Source organism: Mastigoproctus giganteus, chromosome 9 (genome assembly GCF_048544385.1).
Source record: "Mastigoproctus giganteus isolate SK-2022 chromosome 9, ASM4854438v1, whole genome shotgun sequence".
NCBI classification, from domain to species: Eukaryota; Metazoa; Arthropoda; class Arachnida; order Uropygi; family Thelyphonidae; genus Mastigoproctus; species Mastigoproctus giganteus.
Genome location: NC_143583.1, coordinates 196,713,064 through 196,739,910, shown reverse-complemented (window position 1 = coordinate 196,739,910; position 26,847 = coordinate 196,713,064). Strand labels below are relative to the sequence as shown.

Genomic DNA, 26,847 nt, shown 5'->3' with positions numbered 1-26,847 from the left:
ATACCCTAGGCATATGCACTTAGGACACAACCCCTAAATGCTAAATCTACCCTCCCCCACCATAATGCATACAATCCAATGAGTCTCGCAAAGTCCAGAAAATTAGGGATAACAGGATAATAATAACTCATCCCAAGGAGCAGGGTATCATGGAAACAAACAAGCAAGGAGGTAAAAAAGTGTTGTACTGATATTTAAGTCACATTTCGAGAGTGTTAAAGTAAAGGCTGTAAGAAAAATAAGAACTACTAGGGTTTTAATTGAGACTGCAAAGAAACCGAACACACACTCAAGTTACTAACCTCAGTCTAACAGTAGATGCACCCAAGGGAAGAGGGCCCTCTCTTCATATTTGACAGAGATGACTGCATCGATGCAAGAGATTAACAACCAAATTCCATGCAAAGGATTTTGAAAATCATATCACAAAGGATGAAACGGCAAAAGAATTTGTATTAAGAAGGGAACAATGTCTAGGTCCCCCAACCTATGCAATATCATAGTTGAATAAGCAAGAATGCACATTACAGACTGGTCCTCACATACAGTTAGGGAACATTTCCCAATCACCCAGTGTTGCCACTGCATGAGATATGAGCATACTTTCCATCAGTGCCAACAAAAGAATAGCAAATGCGGGCACTGCACCGTCACTGGGCATGACTTTAAAGCCAACCGAAATCCACTGTGTACAAGTAAACAAGGATGAAACATAATAAAAAAATTATGATGGAAAATGCAATGATGCAAGAAAGTAAGCTTATACAGCATCAGCCAAAAAAAAAAAAAAAAAACTTCTCATTTCATCCATCCATTTGCTCCAAATGTTTGTCTAGGTCTGCTTTCAATTTATTTAAGCTATCAACTTCTATAATGACAGATGGAAATTTGTTCCGACAATCAACCAACTGTCTACAACTGTCTTTCTTCAATTCGAATTTATGTCATCTGAGGCAATTAATTCGGGCAAGAGGAAGAATGCCATCCACATTAAGCTTGCTCAAACCATTCAAGGGCTTATACACCTCAATCAGATCACCTCGCAGGTGCCTAGTCTCCAAAAACTGCAATTTGCAAAATTTAAGCATTTCTTTGTAAGAGCAACCCTTTGTTCCATTCACTAATCTTGTTGTCCTTCTCTATACTCATTTCAACAGCTCTATATCCTTCGTAAAATGAGGCCTCCAGACCTGTATACAGTACACAAGGTGTGGCCTGACCATTGCCTTATACAAGTGGATAATCACGTCCTTTTCCCTGCTAGAAAAATTCCTGTATATCAATTAGCATTAGTAGAGCCATTTGATGCAAGAAAGCAAAAAAAAAAAAAAAAAAAAAAACCACTTCCACTTCACCCCTCTGTTCGTTCAAAATACCTGTCCAGCTGAGCCTCAAACTTATTTAGGCTATCAACCTCCACTACAAGGGATGGAAGTCTGTTCCACCAACCGACCACCCGCTGGCTAAAGGCAAATTTCCGCACGTCTATCCTACATCTGTCTTTCCTCAATTTGAATTTATGCCCTCTCAGGTGATTATTCTCAGCTAGAGGAAGAATCCCATCAGCATTGAGCATGCTCAAACCATTCAAGGCTTTATACACCTCTATCAGATCACCTCGCTGGTGCCTAGTCTCCAGACACTGTAATTTGCAAAACTTAAGCCTTTCTTCGTAAGAGCACCCCTTTGTTCCATTCACTAATCTTGTTGCCCTTCTCTGTACTCGTTCCAGCAGCTCTACATCCTTCTTGAAATGAGGCCTCCAGACCTGTATACAGTACTCTAGGTGTGGCCTGACCATTGCCTTATACAAGAGAATAATCACCTCCTTATCCCTGCTGGAAAAATTCCTGTATATCATTGACAATACTCCATGAGCTACTCTTGCAGCCCGTCTGCACTGCTCAGAGAACTTCATATCTGCCTGCACAACCATCCCCAAGTCCCTTTCATTCTCGACCACTGTCAGTGCAGTACCACAGAGCTGATACGTTGCTCTGGGGTTGCTGTTTCCCATGTGTAGTACTTTACATTTGTCAATGTTAAACTTCATTTGCCACCTCTCAGCCCATCTGCTCAACCTTTCCAGATCCTGTTGCAGCAGCATAGTGTCAGTAGTGTCCTTGACAACCCTGCCAACCTTTGTATCGTCTGCAAACTTGAACATTAAGCTTGATATACCATCATCAATATCATTTATAAATACAGAAAACAATAGTGGACCCAACACTGAGCCCTGAGGGACTCCACTAATAACATTAGTCCACGACGAGCAGTGTCCATTGATTACCACTCTCTGTCTTCTCCCCCTCAACCACCCCTTTATCCATAGCAACAATTTGCCTCCAATGCCACACTGCTCCAATTTCTGCAGCAGTCTTCCATGTGCAACAGTATCAAAAGCCTTTCTAAGATCCAAGTATATAATATCAGAGCTATTCCCTGCATCCAGTTCTTTTGTGACTGCATCATAATATCCAATCAAATTAGTCAGGCAAGACTTCCCCTTAACAAAACCATGCTGTGTCCGAGCTATAACTGAAGTCTTGTCTAAATGATCCTGCAGTGCTTCTTTAACCAGTGCCTCCATTAATTTTCCTGGAACAGAAGTTAAGCTCACAGGTCTATAATTACTTGTGTCAGCCTTTGATCCTCCTTTGTGAATTGGGGTCACATTTGCACATTTCCAGTCTATGGGTACCTCTCCTGAGTCCAAGGAAGCTCTCATAATTATGGCTAAGGGTTTGCTTACTTCCTTTGCTGCCTCCTTTAATATAACTGGATAGATCCCATCCACCCCGGGTGCCTTTCTTGTGTTTATCTTCAACAGTTTCTCCTCCACTTTACTCCCAGTTATTTCAAGATTCTGTAGCTTACTGCTAGAGTTGAATACACCTCTGGCATTCCCCTCGCTGAATAACTCCTCATGTGTGAATGTCGATGCAAAAAATTCATTTAGTTTGTTAGCTACCTGAGCAGGGTCATCAACAGTTGACCCATCAATATCAAGTGGACCAATCTGATTCATCCCCTTCCTTCTAGAGTTTACATAAGTAAAGAACTCTTTGCTGTTTTTCTTTGCATCCCTTGCCAAGGATTTCTCGTAATCTGCCTTCGGCTGCCTAACCTCCTTTGTAACTTGGTTGCATATCAACTTGTATCTATCATAGGCTTCTGTGCCATGTGTTAATTTGTAAGTATCCCATGCATGTTTCTTCTCTGCCATATGCCTTATCAAATCATCTGACATCCATTTAGGCCTAAACCTTGAACAATATTTCTTAGTTGGTATGTAAAGCCTAGTAGCTTCCAAGATTAATTCTTTGAATGCTTCCCATTTTGCATTTGCTGTTGGTAACATCATCAGTTGGTCCCACTGTATAGAATTTAAATACTGTCTCAGTCCATCGTAGTCGCCTTTACGGAAGCAATAACCATTTCCTTTACCCCTAATGGTAGTTACCTCTTTGAGTAAATCCCACTTCAGCACACTGTGATCACTGCCACCTAGTGGTTCATTTATCTGCAGATTCTTAATGCATGAAGAATCACTGCTGATAATCAAATCAAGAGTATTACTCCCTCTAGTTGCCTCCCAAACATGCTGATGTAGAAAACAATCATCCAATAAATCCACAAAAGCCCTGCTAGTGTGTGAGTGACCAGCCCCCAAATTCCAGTCAATATCTGGGAAATTAAAATCTCCCATTATAAGACTCTCTGATTTACTGGCCCACTCTATTTCCCTGTACAGTTTCTTATTATACTCATCAGAGTCATTAGGCCTATAGCACACTCCTACTCTCAATTTTGATCTCCCAATGTTTATGTCACACCAAACTGACTCAACACTGCACTGTCCAGCGATGTCGACTGGCTTCACTTCCTTGGTTTTTATGTGTTTCTTAACTAATAGCATAACCCCTCCTGTTTCTGCACCTGTTTCTATTCTTAGCTACCCTAACACAACCCATGTGTTTACTTGTACCGCAATGGCTCCCAGCAGTCTCTGAAATATCATGCATCTTGTTTTCCAGGCTTCTGCTCATTCTAATACAAATGTAGAAGCAGTGCAAGAATCTCTTTCACCTCTGCCAGTGGCTACTGTCAATCTATTGGTCTTTGTCTCCCCCCAAGCTAGCAGTTTTCCAACCCACCTAACACTGCCTCAATAGCATCAGCAAATATTCTTGCACCCTTTCTATTTAAGTGTATCTCATCCCTGTAGAAGCAATCTCTCCTGTTAACAAGTACAGTCCAGGCTGAAAAAAATTCTACCCCTTGAGCCTTGCACAATCTTTCCAGGGCAGAATTGATCGACAACGCTCTCATCATATACTCCCTCCTATCGTGTCTGAGCAGAATTGCAGACACTTTCAAATTCAACCCGAATTCTCGGCTTTTGTTCAACAGTGACGTGTACTTGTTAAGTAATTCTGCCGGTCTCCTACTCTTAATATCATTAGTGAGTCTCCTACTCTTAATATCATCCTACTCTTAATATCATTCAATGATATCAATATCATTAATATCATTGAAGAGACACTAGGAGCTACTCTCGCAGACCGTTTGCACTACTCAGAAAACTTTATTTTTGACAGAACAATCAACCGAGCGAACATCCCACAATGCAATTACCCTCAGGTCCTTTTCATTCTCCACTACTCTGAGTATAGTACCACCCAGTTGATATGTTACTCCTGGGTTACTGCTACCCATATGCAGTATTTTATATTTGTCAATGTTAAACTTCAGTTGCCACCTTTCAGCCCATCTGCCCAACTTTTCTAGATCCTGTTGTAGTAGCGCACTGTCATTAGTGTCATTAACAACACTGCCAATCTTCATATCATCTGCAAACTTAGACATTAAGCCTGATATAACTTCATCAATATCATTAATAAATACGGAAAACAACAATGGACCCAACACTGAACCCTGGAGGGACTCCAACAATAACACTAGTCCATGTACTAACTGTCCAAGAACTCTAAACTCACTAGCTCATTCCTGCCATGGGCTTCTGTGTCACCTGATAATTGATATGCATCCCACACATTTTTCTACTCTGTCACGATCCTCATTAGTTCATCTGACATCCATTTTGGTCTAAATCTTGAACGATATTTCTTAGTTGGTATGAAAAACCTAGTAGCTGCCAAGATTAATTCCTATAAGGCTTTCCATTTAGAATTTGCTGTTTTTAACATCATCAATTGATCCCACTGTACAGAATTTAAAAACTGTCTGACACCACTGTAGTCATCATTACGAAAACAAAAACCCTTCCCTTTACCCTGGATGATACTTACATTACCATTAGTAGAGGCACATGATGCAAGAAAACAAGCTCATGCAGCATCAGCCAAAAAAAAAAAAAAAAAAAAAAACCCACTCCCATTTCATCCCTCCATTCGTTCCAAATACCTGTCCAGCCCAGCCTTAAATTTATTTAGGCTATCAACCTCCACAACAAAGGTTAGAAGTCTGTTCCACCAACCACCCGCTGGCTAAAGGCGAACTTCCCACATCCATCCTACAACTGTCCTTCCTCAATTTTAATTTAAGCCCTCTCAGGTGATTATTCTGAGCAAGACGAACAATCCCGTCAGCACTGAGCATGCTCAAACCATTCAAGGCTTTATACACCTCAATCAGATCACCTCACAGGTGCCTAGTTTCCAGACACTAATTTGCAAACCTTAAGCCTTTCTTCGTAAGAGCATCCCTTTGTTCCATTCACTAATCTTGTTGCCCTTCTCTGTACTCGTTCCAACAGCTCTACATCCTTCTTAAAATGAGGCCTCCAGACCTGCATACAGTACTCAAGGTGTGGCCTGACCATTGTCATATACAAGGGGATAATCACCTCCTTATCGCTGCTAGAAAAATTCCTGTATATCATTGGCAAGACACCTTGAGCTACTCTTGCAGACCATCTGCGCTGCTCAGAAAACTTCGTATCTGCCTGCACAATTACCCCCAGGTCCTTTTCGTTCTCTAACACTGTCAGTGTAGTACCACAGAGTTGATACCTTACTCTGGAGTTACTGCTTCCCATATGTAGTACTTTACATTTGTCAAGGTTAAACTTCATTTGCCACCTCTCAGCCCATCTGCTAAGCTTTTCTAGATCCTGTTGAGCAGCATACTGTCATTAGTGTCCTTAACAACCCTGCCAACATTCGTATCGTCTGCAAACTTGGACATTAAACTTGATATACCATCATCAATATCATTTACAAATACAGAAAACAACAGTGAACCCCGCAAGACTCCACTAATAAGTTTTATTCCACGATGAGCAGTGACTATTGATTACCACTCTCTGTCTTCTCCCAATCAACCATCCCTTTATCCATAGCAGCAATTTTCCTCCAATGCTACACTGTTCCAATTTGTTCAGCAGTCTTCCATGTGCAACAGTATCAAAAGCCTTTCTAAGGTCCAAATATATGATATACAAGTTATTCCCTACATCCAGTTCCTTTGTGACCATATCATAGCATCCGATCAAATTGTTTAGGCAAGACTTTCCCTTAACAAAACCATGCTGTGTCCAAGCTATAACTGAAGTCTTGTTAGTGCTTTTTTTACCAGTGCCTCCATTAATTTTCCTGGAACACAAGTTAAACTAACAGGTCTATAATTACTTGTGTCACCCTTTGATCATCCTTTTTGAATTGAGGTCACATTTGCACAACGCCATTCCATGAGTACTTCCTCTGGGTCCAAGGATGCTCTCATAAGTAAATTAGGGGCTCACATCTGGCGAGTACGGGCTTGGCACACCCAGGGTCCGGAGCTGGATATCATCATTCTTCTCTTTCTTGTTGATTCCTTTTGACACTCTCTCTCTCTCTCTCTCTCTCTCTCTCTCTCTCTCTCTCTCTCTCTCTCTCTCTCTCTCAGAGTAACACGGAATTTTTTTTTTTTTTGGCTGGTGCAGCATAATGCAGGAAGCCTGACGTTTCCTGCATGGTGGAAGGAAGCCTCAGGCTTCCTTGCACCATGCAGCTAATAATAATAATAATAATAATTATGGCTAAGGGTTTGCTTGTTTACTTTGCTGCCTCTTTTAATATAACTGGATAGATCCCATCCACCCCAGGTGCCTTTCTTGTGTTTATCTTCAACAATTTCTCCTCCACTTTCCTCTCAGTTGTTACAAAATCATCTAGCTCCCTGCCAGAGTTCAATTCATCTCTGGCATTCCCCTCCCAAAATAACTCCTCATGTGTGAATGTAGATGCAAAATACTCATTTAGTTTGTTAGCCACCTGAGCAGGATCATCAAAAGTTGAACCATCAATATCCAGTGGACCAATCTGATTCATCCCTTTCCTTCTAGAGTTTACATAGGTAAACAACTCTTTGCAGTTTTTCTTTGTATCCTTTGCCAAAAATTTCTCATAATGTGTCTTTGCCTGCCTAATCTCCTTTGTGCTTGGTTATAGACCAGCTTATATCTATCATAAGCTTCCATGTCACCCATTAATTTATATGTTGTTGTTGTTATTTGGTTTTTAGGAGCATTAGCAACTAAGGCCATATTGCTCTGGGGATATGCAGTAGTCATTTTCTGACCTTTCCGCATCCTCTGTATTTGGTGGGTACGGGCTCGAACCACGGTCTAATCAAGAAGTGTGTGCTACGCACTGCTGCTCCTGTCCACCTGGCTATGGAGGCGCCATTAATTTATATGTATTTTTCCCATGCATTTTTCTTCTGTGCCATATGTCTCATTAGTTCATCTGACATCCATTTAGGCCTAAACCTTGAACAATATTTCTTAGTTGGTATATAAAGCTTAGTAGCTTCCAAGATTAATTCTTTGAATGCTTCCCATTTTGAATTTGCGCTGTTGGTGACATAATCAGTTGGTTACATCGTATAAAATTTAAATACTGTCTCAGACCACCGTAGTCACTTTTACGAAAGCAAACACCCTTCCCTTTACCCTTGATGGTAGTTACCTCTTTGAGTAAATCCCACTTTAGCACACTGTGATCACTGCCACCTAGTGGTTCCTTTATCTGCAGAGTCTTGATGCATGAAGATTTACAATTTGCAGATGACATTGTGATCATAAGCCATGATCCCAAAGAATTAGAGGAAAATCTTAATCCGTTATGCACAGTTAGTAAGGATTTTGGACTAAAGACAAATATGGCTAAAACAAAAGTAATGAGGAACAAGTATGCCACAGAAAGGTATATAATCATTGAAGGAACAGTAATTGAAAAGGTGGATTCATATACTTATCTGGGACAAATCATTAGCTTTAATAATGATAAATGGCTGGAAGTCAAGAGAAGAATAAATTTTGGATAGATATCATTCAGAAAATATAGTCACATACTGAGGAGCAATATCCGAATTTGTCTGAAACATAAAATAAAGAACCAATGTATACTTTCCACCATGACTTATGGAAGTGAAACTTGGACACTCACCAAAAGAATGGAAGGCAAGCTGAGAACTACACAGTGAAGAACGGAATGAATTATATTAGGAATCAAACTGTTAGATAAGAAGAGAAACACATGAATTAGGCAGCAAACATAAGTAAAAGACATTCTTATCAAAACTAAAGAACTAAAATGGTCTTGGGGAGGACACATAGCTCGAAGACATGATGACAGATGAACTAAGAAAATAACAGAATGGTACCCATGAGGATTTAAAAGAAAACACCTGGAAGACAACAACAGAAGTAGACAGAAGAAATTCATGAGTTAGTGGGTAGCAAAATGGATGGCCATTGCACAAAACAGAAGGAACTGGAAAGTTGCTGGAGGGGCCTTCATCCTGCAGTGGATTGAAAATGGCTGATGATGACGATGATGATGATGATTCCTGCTAGCAAAATTCCTGTATATCATTGTCTAAACCTCATGAGTTGTCTTGGTAACCTGGTTTGCATTGCTTAGAGAATTTCATATCTGACTACACAATTCCCCCAGGTCTTTTTCATTTTCCACTACCCTGAGTGTAGTACCATACATGTGGTATGTTACTCTGTAGTTACTGGTACCCATATGCAGTACTGTGCATTTATGAATATTACCAACTTCAATTGCCATTTCTTACCACATCCGCCTAACTTTTCTAGACCTGTTGTAGTAGCCTATTGTCATTTCTGTCATTAACCACCCTACCTACCTTTGTATCATCTACAAACTTGGACATTAAGCCTGATATACCTTCATCAATATCATTGATAAATACAGAAAACAGCAATCGTCCCAACATTGAATCCTGGGGGAGCCTCATAACATTAGTCCATGAAAAGCAATGTCCATTGATTACCACTCTCTGTTTTCTCCCACTGAACCCTTCCTTTATCTATAACAGCAACTTGCCCTTAATACCACAATGCTTCAATTTGTACAGCAGTCTTTATGTGCAACAGTATCAAAAGCTTTCCTGAAATTCAAGTATATGAAATCAGAATTATTTTTTGCATCCAGTTCCTTTGTGACCACATTGTAGTAACAAATCAAACTGGTTAAACAAGATTTCCATTTAACAAACCCATGCTGTGTTTGAAATATAATTGTGTCCTTGTCTAGATGATCCTGCATTACTTCTTTTACATTTGACTCCACTGTTTTCCCTGGAACAGTAGTTAAGCTAACAGGTCTGTAATTACTCGTGCCATTCTTTGATCCCTCTTTGTTAATTGAGGATACATCTGCACATCTTCACTCTACAGGGAACCTCCCCTGAATCCAAGGATGCTCTCATTATTATGGCTAAAGGTTTGCTTTCTTCCTTCACCATCTCACTTTATATAACTGGATAGATTTCATCCACCCCAGGTGCCTTTCTTATATTTAACTTCAGGAATTTCTCTTCCACTTTCCTCTCAGTTATTAAAAAAATCATTTAGTTCGCTGTTAGAGCCTGATAAGCATCTGGCATCCCCTTCTCTAATAAATTCCTCACGTGTGAACGTATGTGCAACTCATTCAGTTTGTCAGCAACTTGAGCAGGATCATTAACAGTTGAACCAATTTGATTCACTCTCTTCCTTCTAGAGTTTATGTAAATAAAGAAGTGTTTGCTGTTTTTCTTTTCAATCCTTTGGCAAAGATTTCTCATAATCTGCCGTCACTTGCCTGATCTCATTTGTGACTAAATAAAATTACATAATTTTTAGTAATAAAAATCACGTAATATATCAAATTTAATGTTACTTCCCTAATTAAAGAAACTTTGGAAGTAAAGCAATCTCACCTATTTGGTTAGCAACTTCTCTTCTCCTCCTCTTCTTTTCCATACACCCATGTTCTGAAAGAAATGTTATTATAATAAATCTTTTACTGATCTTATAAAAAGTATTTATAATTAACTATTCTAATTAATTTAAAATGGATGTAACAAATGTACATGGTCATAATAATTTGTTCTTATAGCTTATATCATTCCATAAGGAAATTAAAAAAAAAATCATTGTATTAATCTTATTTGTCTTATCTTAATAGCCAAAACATACACATTATAATAGCAACTGAAGTATTTTAAATATATACACATCAGCCAAATGTTTTTAAAACTATGAAAATCACTGTACTCAAAGTATTTCTTTTTTCTTTTCTTTTTTTTATATACAGAGGAGAGGCAAACAGCTTGCACTTAAAAGACATATTCTTTATTTATAAGGCTTCAATGCTTTAAACTAATTTTTTTTTTTTTTTATGTTTTTTTTTTTATGATTGAGTTGTAATTTGAACATTTTGGAATCATTCATATTATGAATATAATCTTCAACCATTATTATTTGTTGCATATAAGAATCCAGTGATTCCTATCAGTACTTTGGTATTGATAATCCCTTAGTCATATCAACAGTGACAAGTTATGAATAAATAACAATATACTACTTCTCCAGAAGCATGCTTGTTAATTTGTACTGTAACACTGGGAAAAACCTGTGGCAAATAACTCACAATATGAGGAAAAATACTCCACAAGGAGAATTCCAAGTTGGATGGATAATGAAGTTGCCAGATTACTTGAGCAGAAAAAGATGGCATGGAAACGTTACAGAGTAATAAAAAGTACTGAAGCCTATAACAGCTACAAATTGATCTGTAATAGTGCCACAGAAAAGGTTAGGCTGACAAAGGCAGATAATGAGAAATTGCTGGCAAAGAGTAGGGATAAGGAATTCTTCACATATATAAATGCAAAAAAGAGAAGGACAAATCAGATTGGTTTGATTAAGGTTTTTATGATGCAAAGGCAACTAACACCATGAGGCACCAAGTCCAAACCAGATCAGATCCTTATGTAATGGATGTAGGATAGTATTAAATACCCCAGCTGCTGTTGTAGATGAACTCAACAGTTACTTTGCATTGATATTTACAGAAGAAAAACCTTTATGTCAATGAGAAATTATTATAGGAGTGAAGTTGAAAAATATGTAATTAATGATATTGAAATTCCCCATGATTATTTAATGAAAAAACTCCGAGCCTACAGATGAGTAAGGCTCCTGGGGTTGATGGCATATACCCTATAATTTTAAGAGAGGCGGCAAGTGAGTGCATTGAACCACTGAGACTAATTATCAGAAATTCACTGGACTCAGGAGAGATTCTGCTGGATTGGAAAAGAGCCAGCGTAACTCTAATACATAAGGGCAGTTCTAAGAGTGTAGTGGGAAATTATCAACAGGTTGAGTATAAGGGAAAATCATGGAAGGCAAAGGCCATAGATCAAGGTGGAATTCAGGATCATTTAGATAGAAAGGGAAATTCTGAAGGATACGCAGCATGATTTTGTAAAGGGTAAATGATGTTTAACAAACTGGTTAGCTATTTTGATAGGGTGGGTCACTCATGAGCTGGATTTAGGGAATAATTTCGATTCATTTATTTAGATTTCAGCAAAGCACTTGACTCAGTCCCATTTAGCAGTTATGTTATAAGCTGGAACAGGTTAGAATTACTTAGATGGCTGGTAGGATGAGTTTGGGGCAGGAGGCAGAGGGTTTTCATAAATGGTTATTCCTCAGATTGGGTAACGTAAGAAGTGGGGTTCTCCAGGGATCAGTATTGGGACCACTGTTGTTTTTAATTTTCTTAAATAACATCGATGAACGGATAAAGAGCATGATGTCTAAATTTACAAATGATGTACAAGATTGGTAAAGTAGTTAATGATAACCCCCAAGCAGAGCTTCTTCGGAATAACCTAGATAGAATTCAGGGATGGTCCGAAAAGTGGTAACTTTGCTTTAATGCAAAGTGCAAGATCTTACACTGGGAAACAGTAACCCTAAAATAACTTATACACTTGGAATTGAACTAAAGTAGCAGTGGAAGAAAGGGACTTGAGAATTACGATACAGTCACACACAAAGTTCTTTGAGAATTGTAGACAGGTTGCAAGGAAGGCCCATGGTGTTTTATCAAACTTTTGATAGTAGAGATAAGGACGTCATAATCCCATTATACAAGACTATTGTTAGACTACACTTGGAATACCATGTTCAAGTATGGAGCCTGCACCTAAAAAAAGATGCTGAGCTTCTTGAAAGGGTCCAAAGACAGGAAACTCACCTGGTGAGGTTGGAAAAAGGGCATCCATATCAGTAAAGATCTAAAATATGTGGTTTGCACAGCTTGGAAACTAGGCAGCTTAGAGGAGACCTGATTGAGGTGTTTAAGACTCTGAGAGGCAAAAGTAAAATGAATGAGGACAAAATTTTCAGTTATAAATGATTCTTGAACTAGGGTCCATAAATTCAAGTTACAGTGGGAAAATTTAGACTGGATTGCAGGATGTTTTATTTTAGCCAGCCAGTTATAAATTACTAGAATAAGTTACCTACATGGGGGGGGGGGGGGGTAGAGGCTGACAGTTTGGAGAAATCCAAAGGTCAACTGGATAATTACCTACAGGAGGAGGGAAATGCATAGGTTGTCTATTTCCTTTTCTTTTATTATTTATTAAGTATTTATTTTATTTTATATTATTAATGTTCTTATATTATTTCTTTCTGATTGGGGGATTCCACTCCGTGATGGGTACTGCTACCAAGTACACAGGGTGATTGTAATGTCTGGTGTTACTGTTGGTCGAGGAAATCTCTGACTATCCTACAGTTGTTCAGGATTGCGACTTTCTGGAGTTCCTTGTAGGTGTTCTCTGGGAGACCTATTGCTGCTAGGCTGCTATGCAGAGTCTTTGGCACCATACTGGTGGTTGACACGATGATCGGGATGGTTGATACTTCTTGCATATGCCACATCTCCGTGACTTCATGTGTCTCAGGTTCATGTACTTCCTAATTTTTTTCCTCGTGGGTTTTCTGGACATTGCTAGTGTTGGGCACTGCTTTGTCAATCAGGTAGGTAACCTTTTCCATCTTGTCCACAAGGGTTATGTCTGGTCTGTTGTGTGGGATGGTCTTATCTGTTATTATTGCGCAGTCCCAGTACAGCTTGTGGGGTCAGGTCTCTAGTACTGCCTGGGGTTCGTGCTTGTAGTATAGTACACTTTCTTTGGTCAACTCTTATTTCCTTGCTAACTTCTAATGTATTACCCCTGGCTACCTGGTCGTGTCTATGAGTGTATTCAGTCTGGGTGATCACCTTGCAACCCGCGGTGATGTGTTGGATCACTTCTGAGGCCAGGTGGCATCGTCGAAATGTGTTATCTGACATTCCGGGCTCCTTTGCAATGTATTTTCAATAGTTTCTGGTGTTGATTACCTGGTCTTGGATGGCCAGCATGAATCCTTCAGTCTCGGGGAAGAGCGTCCCGCCGCTTGTGAGCCATGCATTGGAAGCAGTGTTATTGATATGATCTTGATGGAGGTCATTGTAGTGTCTGCCATGGAATGTCTTCTTTTCCCATCTTTCTAACTTCATTTCTTGTGCCGTCTGGGTGGGTGAGGGTTTCCTCGCTTAGGTTGAGTGGGGTATACCATTTATCTATCTTCCTTATGGCCTGGTGGTAGTGCTGTGTTGTTCTCGAAGTAATCCTTCAGGTTAACTATCGCTGTTTTCTGTTGCTCTATCAGGTCTATCAGGCCCCTTCCTCCCTCTTTCCGAGCTATTGTTAGTCTCTCCACTGCTGACTTTGGGTAGTGTTGGCATCTCTCAATCATCATTGTCCTTGTCTTTTGCATGATATCATCTAGCTCTGTGTTAGTCCAATCTATGACCGTGAAGATGTATGTTAGTACTGGAACTGCATTGGCGTTTATGGCTTTAACTGTGTTCCCTCCATTCAATTTTGCTTTTAGCAGGCTTCTGAGTCTCTGATGATATTTTTCAGTCAGGCACTTCTTGATTTCCTTGTGCTCCAACTGCTGAGCCTGCATCATCCCTAGGTATTTGTAGATCTCTTCTTCTGTCATAGCTTCGATCTCTTTACTAGTCAGCAGCTGGTAGTTTCGGTCAACTAATTTTCCCTGGTGCAGTGTGCGGGTCTTGCATTTTTCTAGACCAAATTCCATCCCGATGTCCTTGCTGAATTCTTTGGTGATCCGGAGTAGTTGCTTCTCGGTTGCCACACAGAGCTTGATGTCATCCATGTACATCAGGTGGGTGAGGGCATACAGGTTCTTTCTTCCTTCTTTGAGATTATATCCATACTTGTTGCTGTTAAGCATGGTGGATAGCGGGTCGAGTGCTAGACAGAACCACAGTGGGCTCAGAGCATCTCCCTGAAAGATTCCTCTTCTAATGGGGATTGGCCTGGTTGTGACGTTCTCGACCTTAATGGTGGTACTCCTTTTCGCCATTGTTGCTCCTAGGAAGTTTGTCACTATTGGATTGACCTTGTAGATCTTCAGGGTCTCTATTAGCCAGCTATGAGGTACGGAGTCGAAGGCCTTGCGGTAATCGATGTAGGCTGTGTATAGGTTGTGGTGCTTCTTGTAGGCTTGCTTGATAACTGCGGCGTCTATGGTTAATTGCTCCTTGCATGCTTTGCTCCTCAGCTTGCATCCTTTTTGCTCTTCAGCCATTATGTTATTTATTATTATTACTGTACTTTTTTTCTTTTTTTTTTTTGGCTGGTGCAGCATAAGCCTTAGACTTCCTTGCACCACATGGCCATTACTAATAGGTGCTTTACACAAGAAAGATTTTTTTTTTTTTTTTTGATTTGGTAGTTGTTGGCGCATCGGCTTCTGTGGCCATATTGCACCTCCCAAGGTTTTTGCAGTACTTTGATCCAAGCCCGAGGCGGGAATCGAACCCGCGACCTTTGGGTTGCCGGGCAGGTACTTTACCCACTCGGCTAGCCCGGTCGGCTTATACAAGAAAGACTATCTTTCTAATGCAAACTCGTTTGTCTCAGCTATCTATATAATAAAGTACATCACATATTTTTTTTGCAGCTTTAACATAAATTATTTAAAAGTCTTGGTCATAACAAATGCTATAAATTCCTATTTCTACCACAGGACGATGCTGGTATTTTTCTATTAGCTGTTAATTTGACCTATAGTTTTCTGTCATGTGGAATCAACTTTACCAATTTGTTCTGTATATTTGACATCTGGGGACCTTCCCAGGTGTCAATTATACAGAACATACTGTTAAGAGAAACCATACAAAGCAAAGAGCAACAAGCTCTATGTTGGTAGTAAGAGGTATTTGGAAAATTGTATGGTCTGTCCACTACGATGGCAATTTTCCATAAGAAGGACCATTCTCAATGCAAAAAAGTAGAGTCCTCTATTGCCTTAAATACATCTCCTGAAAACAAAATAAACTGGCTTGTGCCCTATGGAGCAGGGTCTTAATTTTATCAACATCTTATCAGAATTCTGTGATTTCAGTGTATGAAATCACAGAATTTAGTCATTATTTGGCCTTGGCAAATCCATTGGTCGAATTGTGAAATGCCGAAGGCTCATTCTTGTCCTGAGTTTATCTTTTTTTTGAGGAAGTATGGACACCATTTTATATCCATTTCTTTCTCTGCAAAGATTTTAAAACTAAATCACCTGGCAAACCTCCTCAACCTTGATCCATTTTCCTTGTGTTTCAAGAGATACTTCACTTTTTTGTGACTTTCTTTTGCCACTTGCTTTGTTTTTTTTTAATGTGGAGCATGGGGATGGGGGGAAACTAATATATGAAAGGGAGCTGACTGAGTTTTTTAATGTTTTTGCAAACTTAATAAATAGCATACAATGGGTGTAAATAACTAAATATGAGGAACAGTCATTTTAGTTTGTTTTTAAATGGACATCTCCCTGCAACCTTCTCAAAATATGAGGCCATCTATAGGTTTCACCACTTTTTGTATCTTCCGATATGAACTGTTTAGCCCTGCCTTTAATATTTGTATTTTTTTACCTCTTCCTTCTGCCATTGGCATACTCATAGTGCTCTCCTTGATAATTAATACATGTGGGCTCTGGAGATGAATATACTGTAACTTCATCATCCTTTGCATCACATTGAGCACATGCAAGGTGCACCATGATAACCCATTTGCAAGTTTTTATATTATTGGCACTTTAAGCACTTCAATGGATTCAGCATGTATGGTCTTGTTGGGTAAGTAAAAGTAAAGTAAAGTGCAGCCATTATCAACCCACTGCAGGATGGAAGCCTCCTCAACAATTCATGCTGAGGGAAATGGACCATAATCTGCCACGCTGGTCCAGTGCGGGTAGGCAGATCGACCGTATTCAGCAGTCAGGGGCTTGAACCCCGGTCTACTCAAAGAGCGTGTGCTACTGCACTCCCGCTCCTGCCCACTCGGCTACGGAGGCCTTGCTGGGTAGTGGGAGAAATTTCTAGTGGGAATCAGATTCCTATCCCTATAGTGGATTATTCTTCATTTAACAGCTTTCAAGTCTTGCAGTTTTAGTTTAGAACAGATTTCCTCTTCGTATGATTCAAGAAGACTCCATTCAGAGATCATTCCTCATCAAACCTCATGAGTGATCATACCTGATGAGTTGTGTCTTTTCAGTGATCCTGTATGCTTATGGCACCCCTTAGAGAGGCTTCTTTTCTGCCCCGTTTCTTGCTGGTCTTTTTGTTCTATTCTTCCAGAAAGTTCTCAGTTCCATCTTATGATGATGTCACTCCTTCCATCTCCTTACCTTCCATCTTTGATGAGGTCAAAACTATACCTGATGTAAATATCCTGATTGTGGAATTCATTAATCACACCAATTACTTTGACCTTAATCTAAACTTGGCTAAAACCCATTACATAATTTTCTCATTTTTCCCTCCAACACTCCACTGCACATCAGCTGATATAATTCTGAATTAATACCCTGTATTAGGCCTGACATAGCCAAGTGGTTAAGGAGTGAGAGTGCATTAACACATGCTCTTTGAGTTGGTCGTGGTTCAAACTCATGTATTTACTAAATACAATTAACAATTTGAGGGTTCAGTGTCAAACAACATTAACTACAAAACTGCACCCTTTTTTTTTTTTTTTTTTTGAGATAACTTTAGTTTTACTTTATACAAATAACAATGCATATCATATCATAGAACTGTATTTCTCTAGTACTTTAGAAGTTAGCTTGGGCTGAAAGTACATTTCCAGTAAACCAAGAAATGTCGAATGACTTTTTCTTGGTTAATTACAAAAACTTTAACTACAAAATGATTTTTGGTTTTTGTAGTTAACATTGTTTACCACTAAACCCTCAAATTGTAATCGTGATTTATTGTAAATTTCTCTGACCTGATGATTGTGCCAGAGTATAAACAAGAACATTTTATTTTAATTTTTGGAAGTGCTACTGTACCCAAAACTCTTTTCATTTTCATATCTTATCTCTCAGGCTCAAAATTTTATGTACCTTCTGGGCCCATAAAACCAATCTATGTTTGGTTTTCATTTAACAGGGGTTTGATCCAAAACTGATTATGAAGTACTTTCAAATTTATCTATTCTGCACTTTCTATACTGCGTGCTAATCAAGTTCATAGTTGATACCTTTGCCTTTAAAATTATTCTATTCTGGTACTCAAGTATATCAGTATCAAATCTAACACTCCTTATACAGTATCTAGAACACAGCTATATGACAAGTTCCATCACACTTCAGTTGTCCATTGCTGGAAAATCCAACCTTTTAATGCATTTTATCCAGGTACGGGCCATACCTAGGTATGGGCAGACCGGGCAGCTGCCTGGGCCCAGATAATGTAGGGGACCCTGAATTCCAATGATATATTTTTATTTTTTTAATAAAAAAAAAAACAGTTGTTTCTTAATATAATACTTTAATTATACAAAAAAAATTTAATATTAGCTTATTACTATTACAGTAAATTTATTTATTTTATAATCAGATGTTAAAAGAAATTAATTTTTGCCTATTTTTATTTTTTAAGCCTAGTTTTAGTGCAACAAAAACCCACAAAAATGCTGATTCACATTTAAAACTGTATGCTTTGCTTTAAATGTGATGTCATATCACCTAGAATGAGATGGAAGATACATGCATGCCAATGCAGTACATTACAAGTTGCAACCTGTACTAGAGCATAGTAGTGTCAGTTGGAGAGTGGAACATATTTCGGAGCAACATATTGGAGCGATGGGGCCGCCCAAAACAGAAAAATGAAAACTCTATCCCATTGATGGTTATCACTGACAGTTTACAACTGAGCATTGTTTCAAGACCATAAAAAATGGCAAAAAGATTATTATTATTATTATTAGCTATAAGGTGCAAGGAAGCCTGTGGCTTATGCTGCACCAGCCAAAAAAAATATTCCCGAGTTACCCTGAGAGAGAGAGAGAGAGAGAGAGAGAGAGAGAGAGAGAGAGAGAGAGTGTGTCTAAAGGGAATCACCAAGAAAGAGAAGAATGATGATATCCAGCTCAGGACACTGGCTATGCTAAATCCATACTCACCAGATGTGAGCCCCTGGGGTTAAGGACTTGGCTGATATGCTCAGAAAAAAAAAAAAAGGATGCCATTTTCTGCTTTTGCTGCAAATTATTTAGTCACGCAAATATTCTCTTGAAAACTACTGGGTTCCGTTCTTGACATCATCTACAAGATGGTTTAAGCTCACATGAGAACTCTCAAAATCATAAAATATGCATGCAATGGTGGAAGGAATTTAGAGCTCCAATTAAAATCGAATAAAATTATGGATGTTGTTAATCAAGATTTGATAGAGAAAGAAAAATAATACTGGAGAATGATTTTGGAACAAGTAATTGAGATAATTAAATTTTTAGCTTCACGAAATTTCGCATTGAGAGGAAGCAATGAAAAATTATTTGAACCAAATAATGGAAAATTTTTGGGACAAATAGAGTTATTGTCTAAATATGATCCAAAACTTAATGAATATGTTCATCGAGCATAAAGTAAGGAATGTACATATGCATATTATTTGAGTAGTCAAACACAAAATGAATTATGCGCCTCCGTGGCCAGGTGGGAAGGAGCAGCAGTGCGTAGCACACGCTTCTTGATTAGACCGGGGTTCGAGCCCATCACCACCAAATACGGAGGATGCGGAAAGGTCAAGGAATGACCACCGCATATTCCCGGGGCAATATGGCCTTAGTTGCTAATGCTCCTAAAAAAAACCAAATAACAAACAATAACAAAATGAATTAATTGAAATGATAAGTGGAATAGTATTAAAAGAAATTTGTAAAAGAGTTCGTGATGCAAAATATTATTCAATTATTTTAGATTGTACCTTGGACATAAGTCACGAAATATTCATAAATTCTTATAGCTTCACTATAAAAATTTATGAACATTTTTTGGGATAGTCAGCCTTTCATGATATTTCAGGGAAAGGACTAACAGAATCTATATTAAAAATGTTAGACACGAACAATATCGACCTAAGTAACCACCGTGAGAAAGGGTATGATAATAGTAGTAACATGAAAGGTAAAGATAATGGTGTAAAAGCAAGAATTTTATAAGAAAATATTAGAGCTTTATATGATCTGTGTGTTGCCCATGATCTATTTAGTTGAATCTGATGCAGCACATTCTTCAACAACAGCAGAATTATTTTTGGAATATTACAAAGATTATACGCCATTTCTTATAAGGGGATTTTACCTTTCCAGATATTGACTACACCTTGTGGGTTAGTCATTCGCACACTAGCAAGACTTTTGTGGATTTACTGGATGATTTGATTATTTCCTAAAGAGGCAACCAGAGGGAGTAATACTCTTGATCTGATTATCAGCAGATTATTCATGTGTTAAGAATCTATGAATAAAGGAACCACTAGGTGGCAGTGATCACAGTGTACTGATGTAGGATTTCCTCAAAGATAACTACCATCCAAAATTCCCCATAGGACTTTTTTTAATATTGGCAATAAATGGACAAATTTAAAGCTATTTTCATAGAACAGGTAGACCGTCACCAATCAGGCAGCGTTGGAACCTGGAGTACCAGATTAATGAGTTTGGCAGATCACCGGTGGTTAGATTAGCACATACAGTTTACCCAACAGCTAACCACCTCATCCTACCTTTAGCACGTTGACTGTCAAGCTAGTTTAAAAAAAAAATTCTCCAGGAGCCAAAAAATATTTAGCAAATAATTAGATTAGTAATTCCAAAATAAATATTGTAATGTCAGTGTTGTCGCTTAAAATATAATATCAAAAAAAATATCAAAAAAAAATATCAAAAAAAAAAAAAAAAAAAAAAAGGCTTTTTTTTTTGTCACATATAGGTGGCCAACGTGGCCCAGTAGGTTACTTTATTTCTTGATAAGCCGTGTCGGCCATATATGTGTGACGCTATTATGGCATACATATGAAGGTCGCTTGTGATTAGTTTATTGCACCCACAGTGAGTGATGCAATAAAACTAATTGCAATAAAATAAACTCTCAAATGGTGCAATAAGTTTGTCAGTATTTTCAGAGATTTTGCGAAAACAAGTTCATTAGCGCACTGCATTAACCGTCATATTGTGTTGTGTTTTTCCACAAGTGTGTTGTAAAAAAAAATCTAAAAAGGAATGGCTAAAAGAAAATTACTAAAATAAGAGGAACTGAGAGAAATTGCTGGAATTTACAACTAAGCACAGTTGAACTTTTCACAGACACACCGCTGTCGAGTTTTTTCAGAAGTTCACCTTTATTTAACCCCAGTGGCTCACATCTGGTGAGTATGGGCTTGGCACACCCAGGGTCCTGAGCTGGATATTATCATATCCACAGACTTCTCTGTGATCATACCCTTCTACTTTGCTCTCTCTCTCTCTCTCTCTCTCTCTCTCTCTCTCTCTCTCTCTCTCTCTCTCTCTCACACACACACACACAACACACACACACAGTAACTCAATTTTTTTTTTTTTTTTTTTGGCTAGTGCAGCATGAGTCTCGGGCTTTCTTGCACCATATGGCTAATAATCTGTTATGGACCAAGTACGATGTTTGTGCTTTACACCATGAGAAGCACTTCCTTTATGCATTGGAACCATGGCTGGGGCTAAATGTGAGCAGGTTATAATAATAAACACAGAAAAACAAGTAGGAATGGCTTGCCAGTGTGTGAATGATGTGCCAGTGGCAAATGACTTTGCCAACTGCTGATGCTGCAACCAATGACACCAAAACAGTATGGCAGGTCGGTGTGCCGAAAGAGGGAATTTGAAATTACGTTCGTGGAAGTTATGTCTGAATTAGCGGTGGAACCGGATTACCAGTGGCTGGATTAGTGATGGTCAACACTATGATGACAATATCATCTCTACAAAAGTAGAGATAATATTGTCAATTGAATAAATTTTCTAGATGTGTAATAAGCATCATTTATTTATTTTTCTCTTACCACCTAGTGGTAAGAGAAGGAAAATCATTTTGCAATTTTTTCATTAAAAAAAATTTATTTTAATTAATTTAATTTTTAATTGCATTAATTGATTTTTAATTGTGTTCATTTGATTTTAATTGTGTTCAACTGATTTTTAATTATTTTTTACTGTAATGAAAGATTTTTGATTTTTTCATTTTAATTGCTGGAGAGTATCATAGGGAAATGTTCTATGTATTATATTGCGATAAACTTCTCTTATTATTTTACGTAGGCAAAATAAATTTTATAAACATTTCTGTAACAACAGTGTGTTTTTTTTTTTAACATATAAAAACCGTAAACACTAAAGGTATTAGGCCCTACAGTGGTTAGTACCGTGTGCGGGCTGTAACGTGAGAACACAGAAGATACATGCTGACTTTAGACCTGAATTTCTGTAGATAGCAATTTTCAGGAATTATATGTTAATTATATTTCAGAAAACAGTGATAGTGAATGGATGCGGCACATGTTCACATTGGTGTAGAAGAAGACAGTGGAGGAATTATAGATGTTAATTCAGAAGAACAGTACCCATGGATATCTATAGAAACGGCATGCAGCAGACTGAATCTATGAGGTAGAGAGTGGAGAGACTTTAAAGAGATGGGTCATTAAATAATCTTGTAATAACTGAGAGTAAAGTGGAGGAGAAATTGTTGAGGATAAACACAAGAAAGGCACCTGGAGTGGAGGGGATCTATCCAGTTATATTAAAGGAGGCAGCAAAGGAAGTAAGCAAACCCTTAGCCATAATTATGAGAGCTTCCTTGGACTCAGAGGAGGTACCCATAGATTGGAGATGTGCAAATGTGACCCCAATTCACAAAGGAGGATCAAAGGCTGACACAAGTAATTATAGACCTATGAGTTTAACTTCTGTTCCAGAAAAATTAATGGAGGCACTGGTTAAAGAAGCACTGCAGGATCATCTAGACAAGACTTCAGTTATAGCTCAGACACAGCATGGTTTTGTTAAGGGGAAGTCTTGCCTGACCAATTTGATTGCATACTATGATGCAGTCACAAAAGAACTGGATGCAGGGAATAACTTTGTTATTATATACTTGGATCTTAGAAAGGCTTTTGATACTGTTGCACATGGAAGACTGCTGCACAAATTGGAGCAGTGTGGCATTGGAGGCAAATTGTTGCTATGGATAAAGGGGTGGTTGAGGGGGAGAAGACAGAAAGTGGTAATCAATGAACACTGCTCATTGTGGACTACTGTTATTAGTGGATTCCCTCAGGGTTCAATGTTGGATCCATTATTGTTTTCTGAATTTATAAATGATATTGATGACGGTATATCAAGCTTAATGTCCAAGTTTGCAGACAATACAAAGGTTGACAGGGTTGCTAAGGACACTACTGATGCTATGCTGCTGCAACAGGATCTGGAAAGGTTGAGCAGATGGGCTGAGAGGTGGCAAATGAAGTTTAACATTGACAAATGTAAAGTATTACATATGGGAAACAGCAACCCCAGAACAACGTATCAACTCTGTGGTACTACACTGACAGTGGTAGAGAATGAAATGGACCTGGGGGTAATTGTGCAGGAAGATATGAAGTTCTCTGAGCAGTGCAGACAGGCTGCAAGAGTAGCTCATGGTGTCTTGTCAATGATATACAGGAATTTTTCTAGCAGGGATAAGGAGGTGATATTCCCTTGTATAAGGCAATGGTCAGGCCACACCTTGAGTACTGTATACAGGTCTGGAAGCTTCATTTCAAGAAGGATGTAGAGCTGCTGGAATGAGAACAGAGAAGAGAAACAAGATTAGTGAATGGAACAAAGGGTTGCTCTTATTAAGAAAAGCTTAAGATTTGCAAATTACAGTGTCTGGAGACTAGGCACCAGAGAGATTATCTGATAGAGGTGAATAAAGCCTTGAATGGTTTGAGCATTAGCATTAGCATTAGTAGAGGCATTTGATGCAAGAAAGCAAGCTTATGCAGCATCAGCCAAAAAAAAAATAAATAAATAAAGTAAAATAAATAAATAAAAAATAACCACTTCCACTTCACCCCTCTGTTCGTTCGAAATGCCTGTCCAGCTGAGCCTTAAACTTATTTAGGCTATCAACTTCCACGACAAGGGATGGAAGTCTTTTCCACCTACCAACCACCCGCTGGCTAAAGGCAAATTTCCGCACATCTATCCTACATCTGTCCTTCCTCAATTTGAATTTATGCCCTCTCAGATGTTTCGAGCCCGTCACCACCAAATACGGAGGATGTGGAAAGGTCAGGGAATGACCACCGCATATCCCGGAGCAATATGGCCTTAGTTGCTAATGTTCCTAAAAACCAAATAACAAACAAACATCTCAGGTGATTATTCTGAGCAAGAGGAAGAATCCCATCAGCATTGAGCATGCTCAAACCATTCAAGGCTTTGTACACCTCTATCAGATCACCTCGCTGGTGCCTAGTCTCCAGACACTGCAATTCGCAAAACTTAAGCCTTTCTTCGTAAGAGCACCCCTTTGTTCCATTCACTAATCTTGTTGCCCTTCTCTGTACTCATTCCAGCAGCTCTACATCCTTCTTGAAATGAGGTCTCCAGACCCGTATACAGTACTCAAGGTGTGGCCTGACCATTGCCTTATACAAGGGAATAATCACCTCCTTATCCCTGCTAGAAAAATTCCTATATATCATTGACAATACACCATGAGCTACTCTTGCTGCCCATCTGCACTGCTCAGAGAACTTCATATCTGCTTGCACAACCATCCCCAGGTCCCTTTCATTCTCTACCATTGTGAGTGTAGTACCACAGAGTTGATATGTTGCTCTGGGGTTGCTGTTTCCCATATGTAGTACTTTACATTTGTCAATGTTAAACTTCATTTGCCACCTCTCAGCCCATCTGCTCAACCTTTCCAGATCCTGTTGCAGCAGCACAGTGTCAGTAGCATGCTCAATGCCTATGGGATTCTTCCTCTTGCTCAGAATAATCACCTGAGAGGGCATAAATTCAAATTGAGGAAAGACAGATGTAGAATAGATGTGTGGAAATTTGCCTTTAGCCAGCAGGTAGTTGGTTGGTGGAACAGACTTCCATCCCTTGTTGTGGAAATTGATAGCCTAAATAAATTTAAGGCTCAGCTGGACAGGTATTTCGATGAACGGAGGGGTGAAGTGGAAGTTTTTTTTTTTTTTTTTGGCTGATGCTGCATAAGCTTGCTTTCTTGCATCATATGCCTCTACTAATGCTAATGCTAAGTAACTGACAGTCCTCTTTTAAATAATTCTAGAAGCTTGAAAGAGGATTTGGGGAGGAATCAACCCCAAGTGTGGGAACAGTATTCCTGGTAGAGTGGATTTGTGATTTCTACAGGGTGAGTAGTTGTTTAGAAGAAAAGTAATGTTGAGAGTGAAAAGGAAAACACAGATACAGAAGGAACAATATTTCTTATGTGCTTATTCTGTGATGAGAGAGAGAGACAAATTGGAAGTTGGAGTAATTCCTAGTAGAGAAATGCAATCTTGTCCAGAAACCTATCATTGAAGATAAGCAAAGGAGCAGTAGTCTCTTTTTTGCAAGAAACAAGAAAGGACTGAGAATTAGATGGATTAAAATTAACTAAGTTACCTGGTGATTGGCATTTAAGAACATATTAGACGATATTTGAGAAGTTGAAACTGTTTGTACAGGAATTAATGGTGGAACATAATGTGCTGTCATCAGCAAAACTCTGGTGGAGAACACCTGTGGTGGAGAAGTTAGATGCTTGTTTAGAAAACATTTATGCCAAACATATCAAAAGCCCTAGAAATGTTATGACCAAACTTTTTCTTCATGAAATTTGTCCAAAGATGTGTAACATAAACCAATATATCGCCATATGATCAACACTGATTTAATCCATACTGGTAATCATTGATCAGAATGGAAGGTTTTCAGATAGTTTAGGAGTTGGTGGTGGTTTGTGGATTTCTCCATCACTTCAAAAAGAATATAGATAAGTCAATAGGCCAATAATTGAGTACGGGAGAGATTTGTTACACTTTCTAGGAACTGGCTGGACATCAGCAAATTTCCAAGCAGAAGGTGAAACACCAATGGAATAAGGTGTAAAAAGGCAACAGAACATGATGAAGCTTATTGGCAGAGGTTTAGAGAGGTGGAGAAAGTCAAGGATTGAAGAATTTAAGATTGTTCAGCATTCATCTAACGTCCATCAGACCACACAAGGCAAATATTTGTTTGCTTACAGGTGAAAGTGAGTCTAGCACCTGGCCTGATTTTGAAAGTGTCTGAGAAGGATCCCCACATCTAATATGGAAATTTTAGACCATCAGCATGATGGAATATTCTATTAGAATAAATTCTGATAGAATTATTAGAATAAAAGTAATTCTAATAAAAATGATAGAATAAAAAAGTTATTAGAGTAATTAGGATACAAGTTATTAATAACAGTAGTCAAAAAAAAAAAAAAAAAAAAAAAAATTGTCACGCCTCCAATGAAAATATGTGATTCTGGAGAAATAAATGCACTGATTCCAAAAATTGCCATAAAAAGTCTCTATCTATATCAAAAGATCTACTGTTTAATACTAAAATAAAGGGATATATACATATAAATCAAGTTTGTAATATAAGGGTAAAAAATATTATGCGTTCTCTATAAGTCATTTAACTTCGGAAAAAATATCATAAATTATTGCAAAATAATTTATGATATTTTCTCTTGTATTCCTGTTTACTCTCCATCACAAGGAACTAGCAGTAATCCCCCATCATTAAGGAGGAGAAATTGTTGAAGTTAAACATAAGAAAAGCACCTGGGGTGGATGGGATCTATCCAGTTATATTAAAGGAGGCGGCAAAGCAACTAAGCAAACCCTTAGCCATAATTATGAGAGCATCCTTGGACTCAGGGGAAGTTCCCACGGACTGGAAATGTGCAAATCTATCCCCAATTCACAAAGGGGGATCAAAGGGTGACACGAGTAATTACAGACCAGTTAGTTTAACTTCTGTTCCAGGTAAAATAATGGAGTCACTGGTTAA

General features: G+C 38.5%; 1 protein-coding gene across 1 annotated transcript in view; it reads right to left on the bottom strand.

Annotated features, from left to right (window-relative positions):
- The window catches only part of LOC150081006 (venom factor-like), a 785,003-nt gene that overhangs the window by 513,694 nt on the left and 244,462 nt on the right, over positions 1–26,847 (bottom strand). Inside the window, exon 16 of the mRNA XM_090382066.1 lies at positions 10,243–10,296. Coding sequence (XP_090238192.1) covers positions 10,243–10,296 — 54 coding nt within the window. The remainder of the gene's footprint in view (positions 1–10,242; positions 10,297–26,847) is intronic.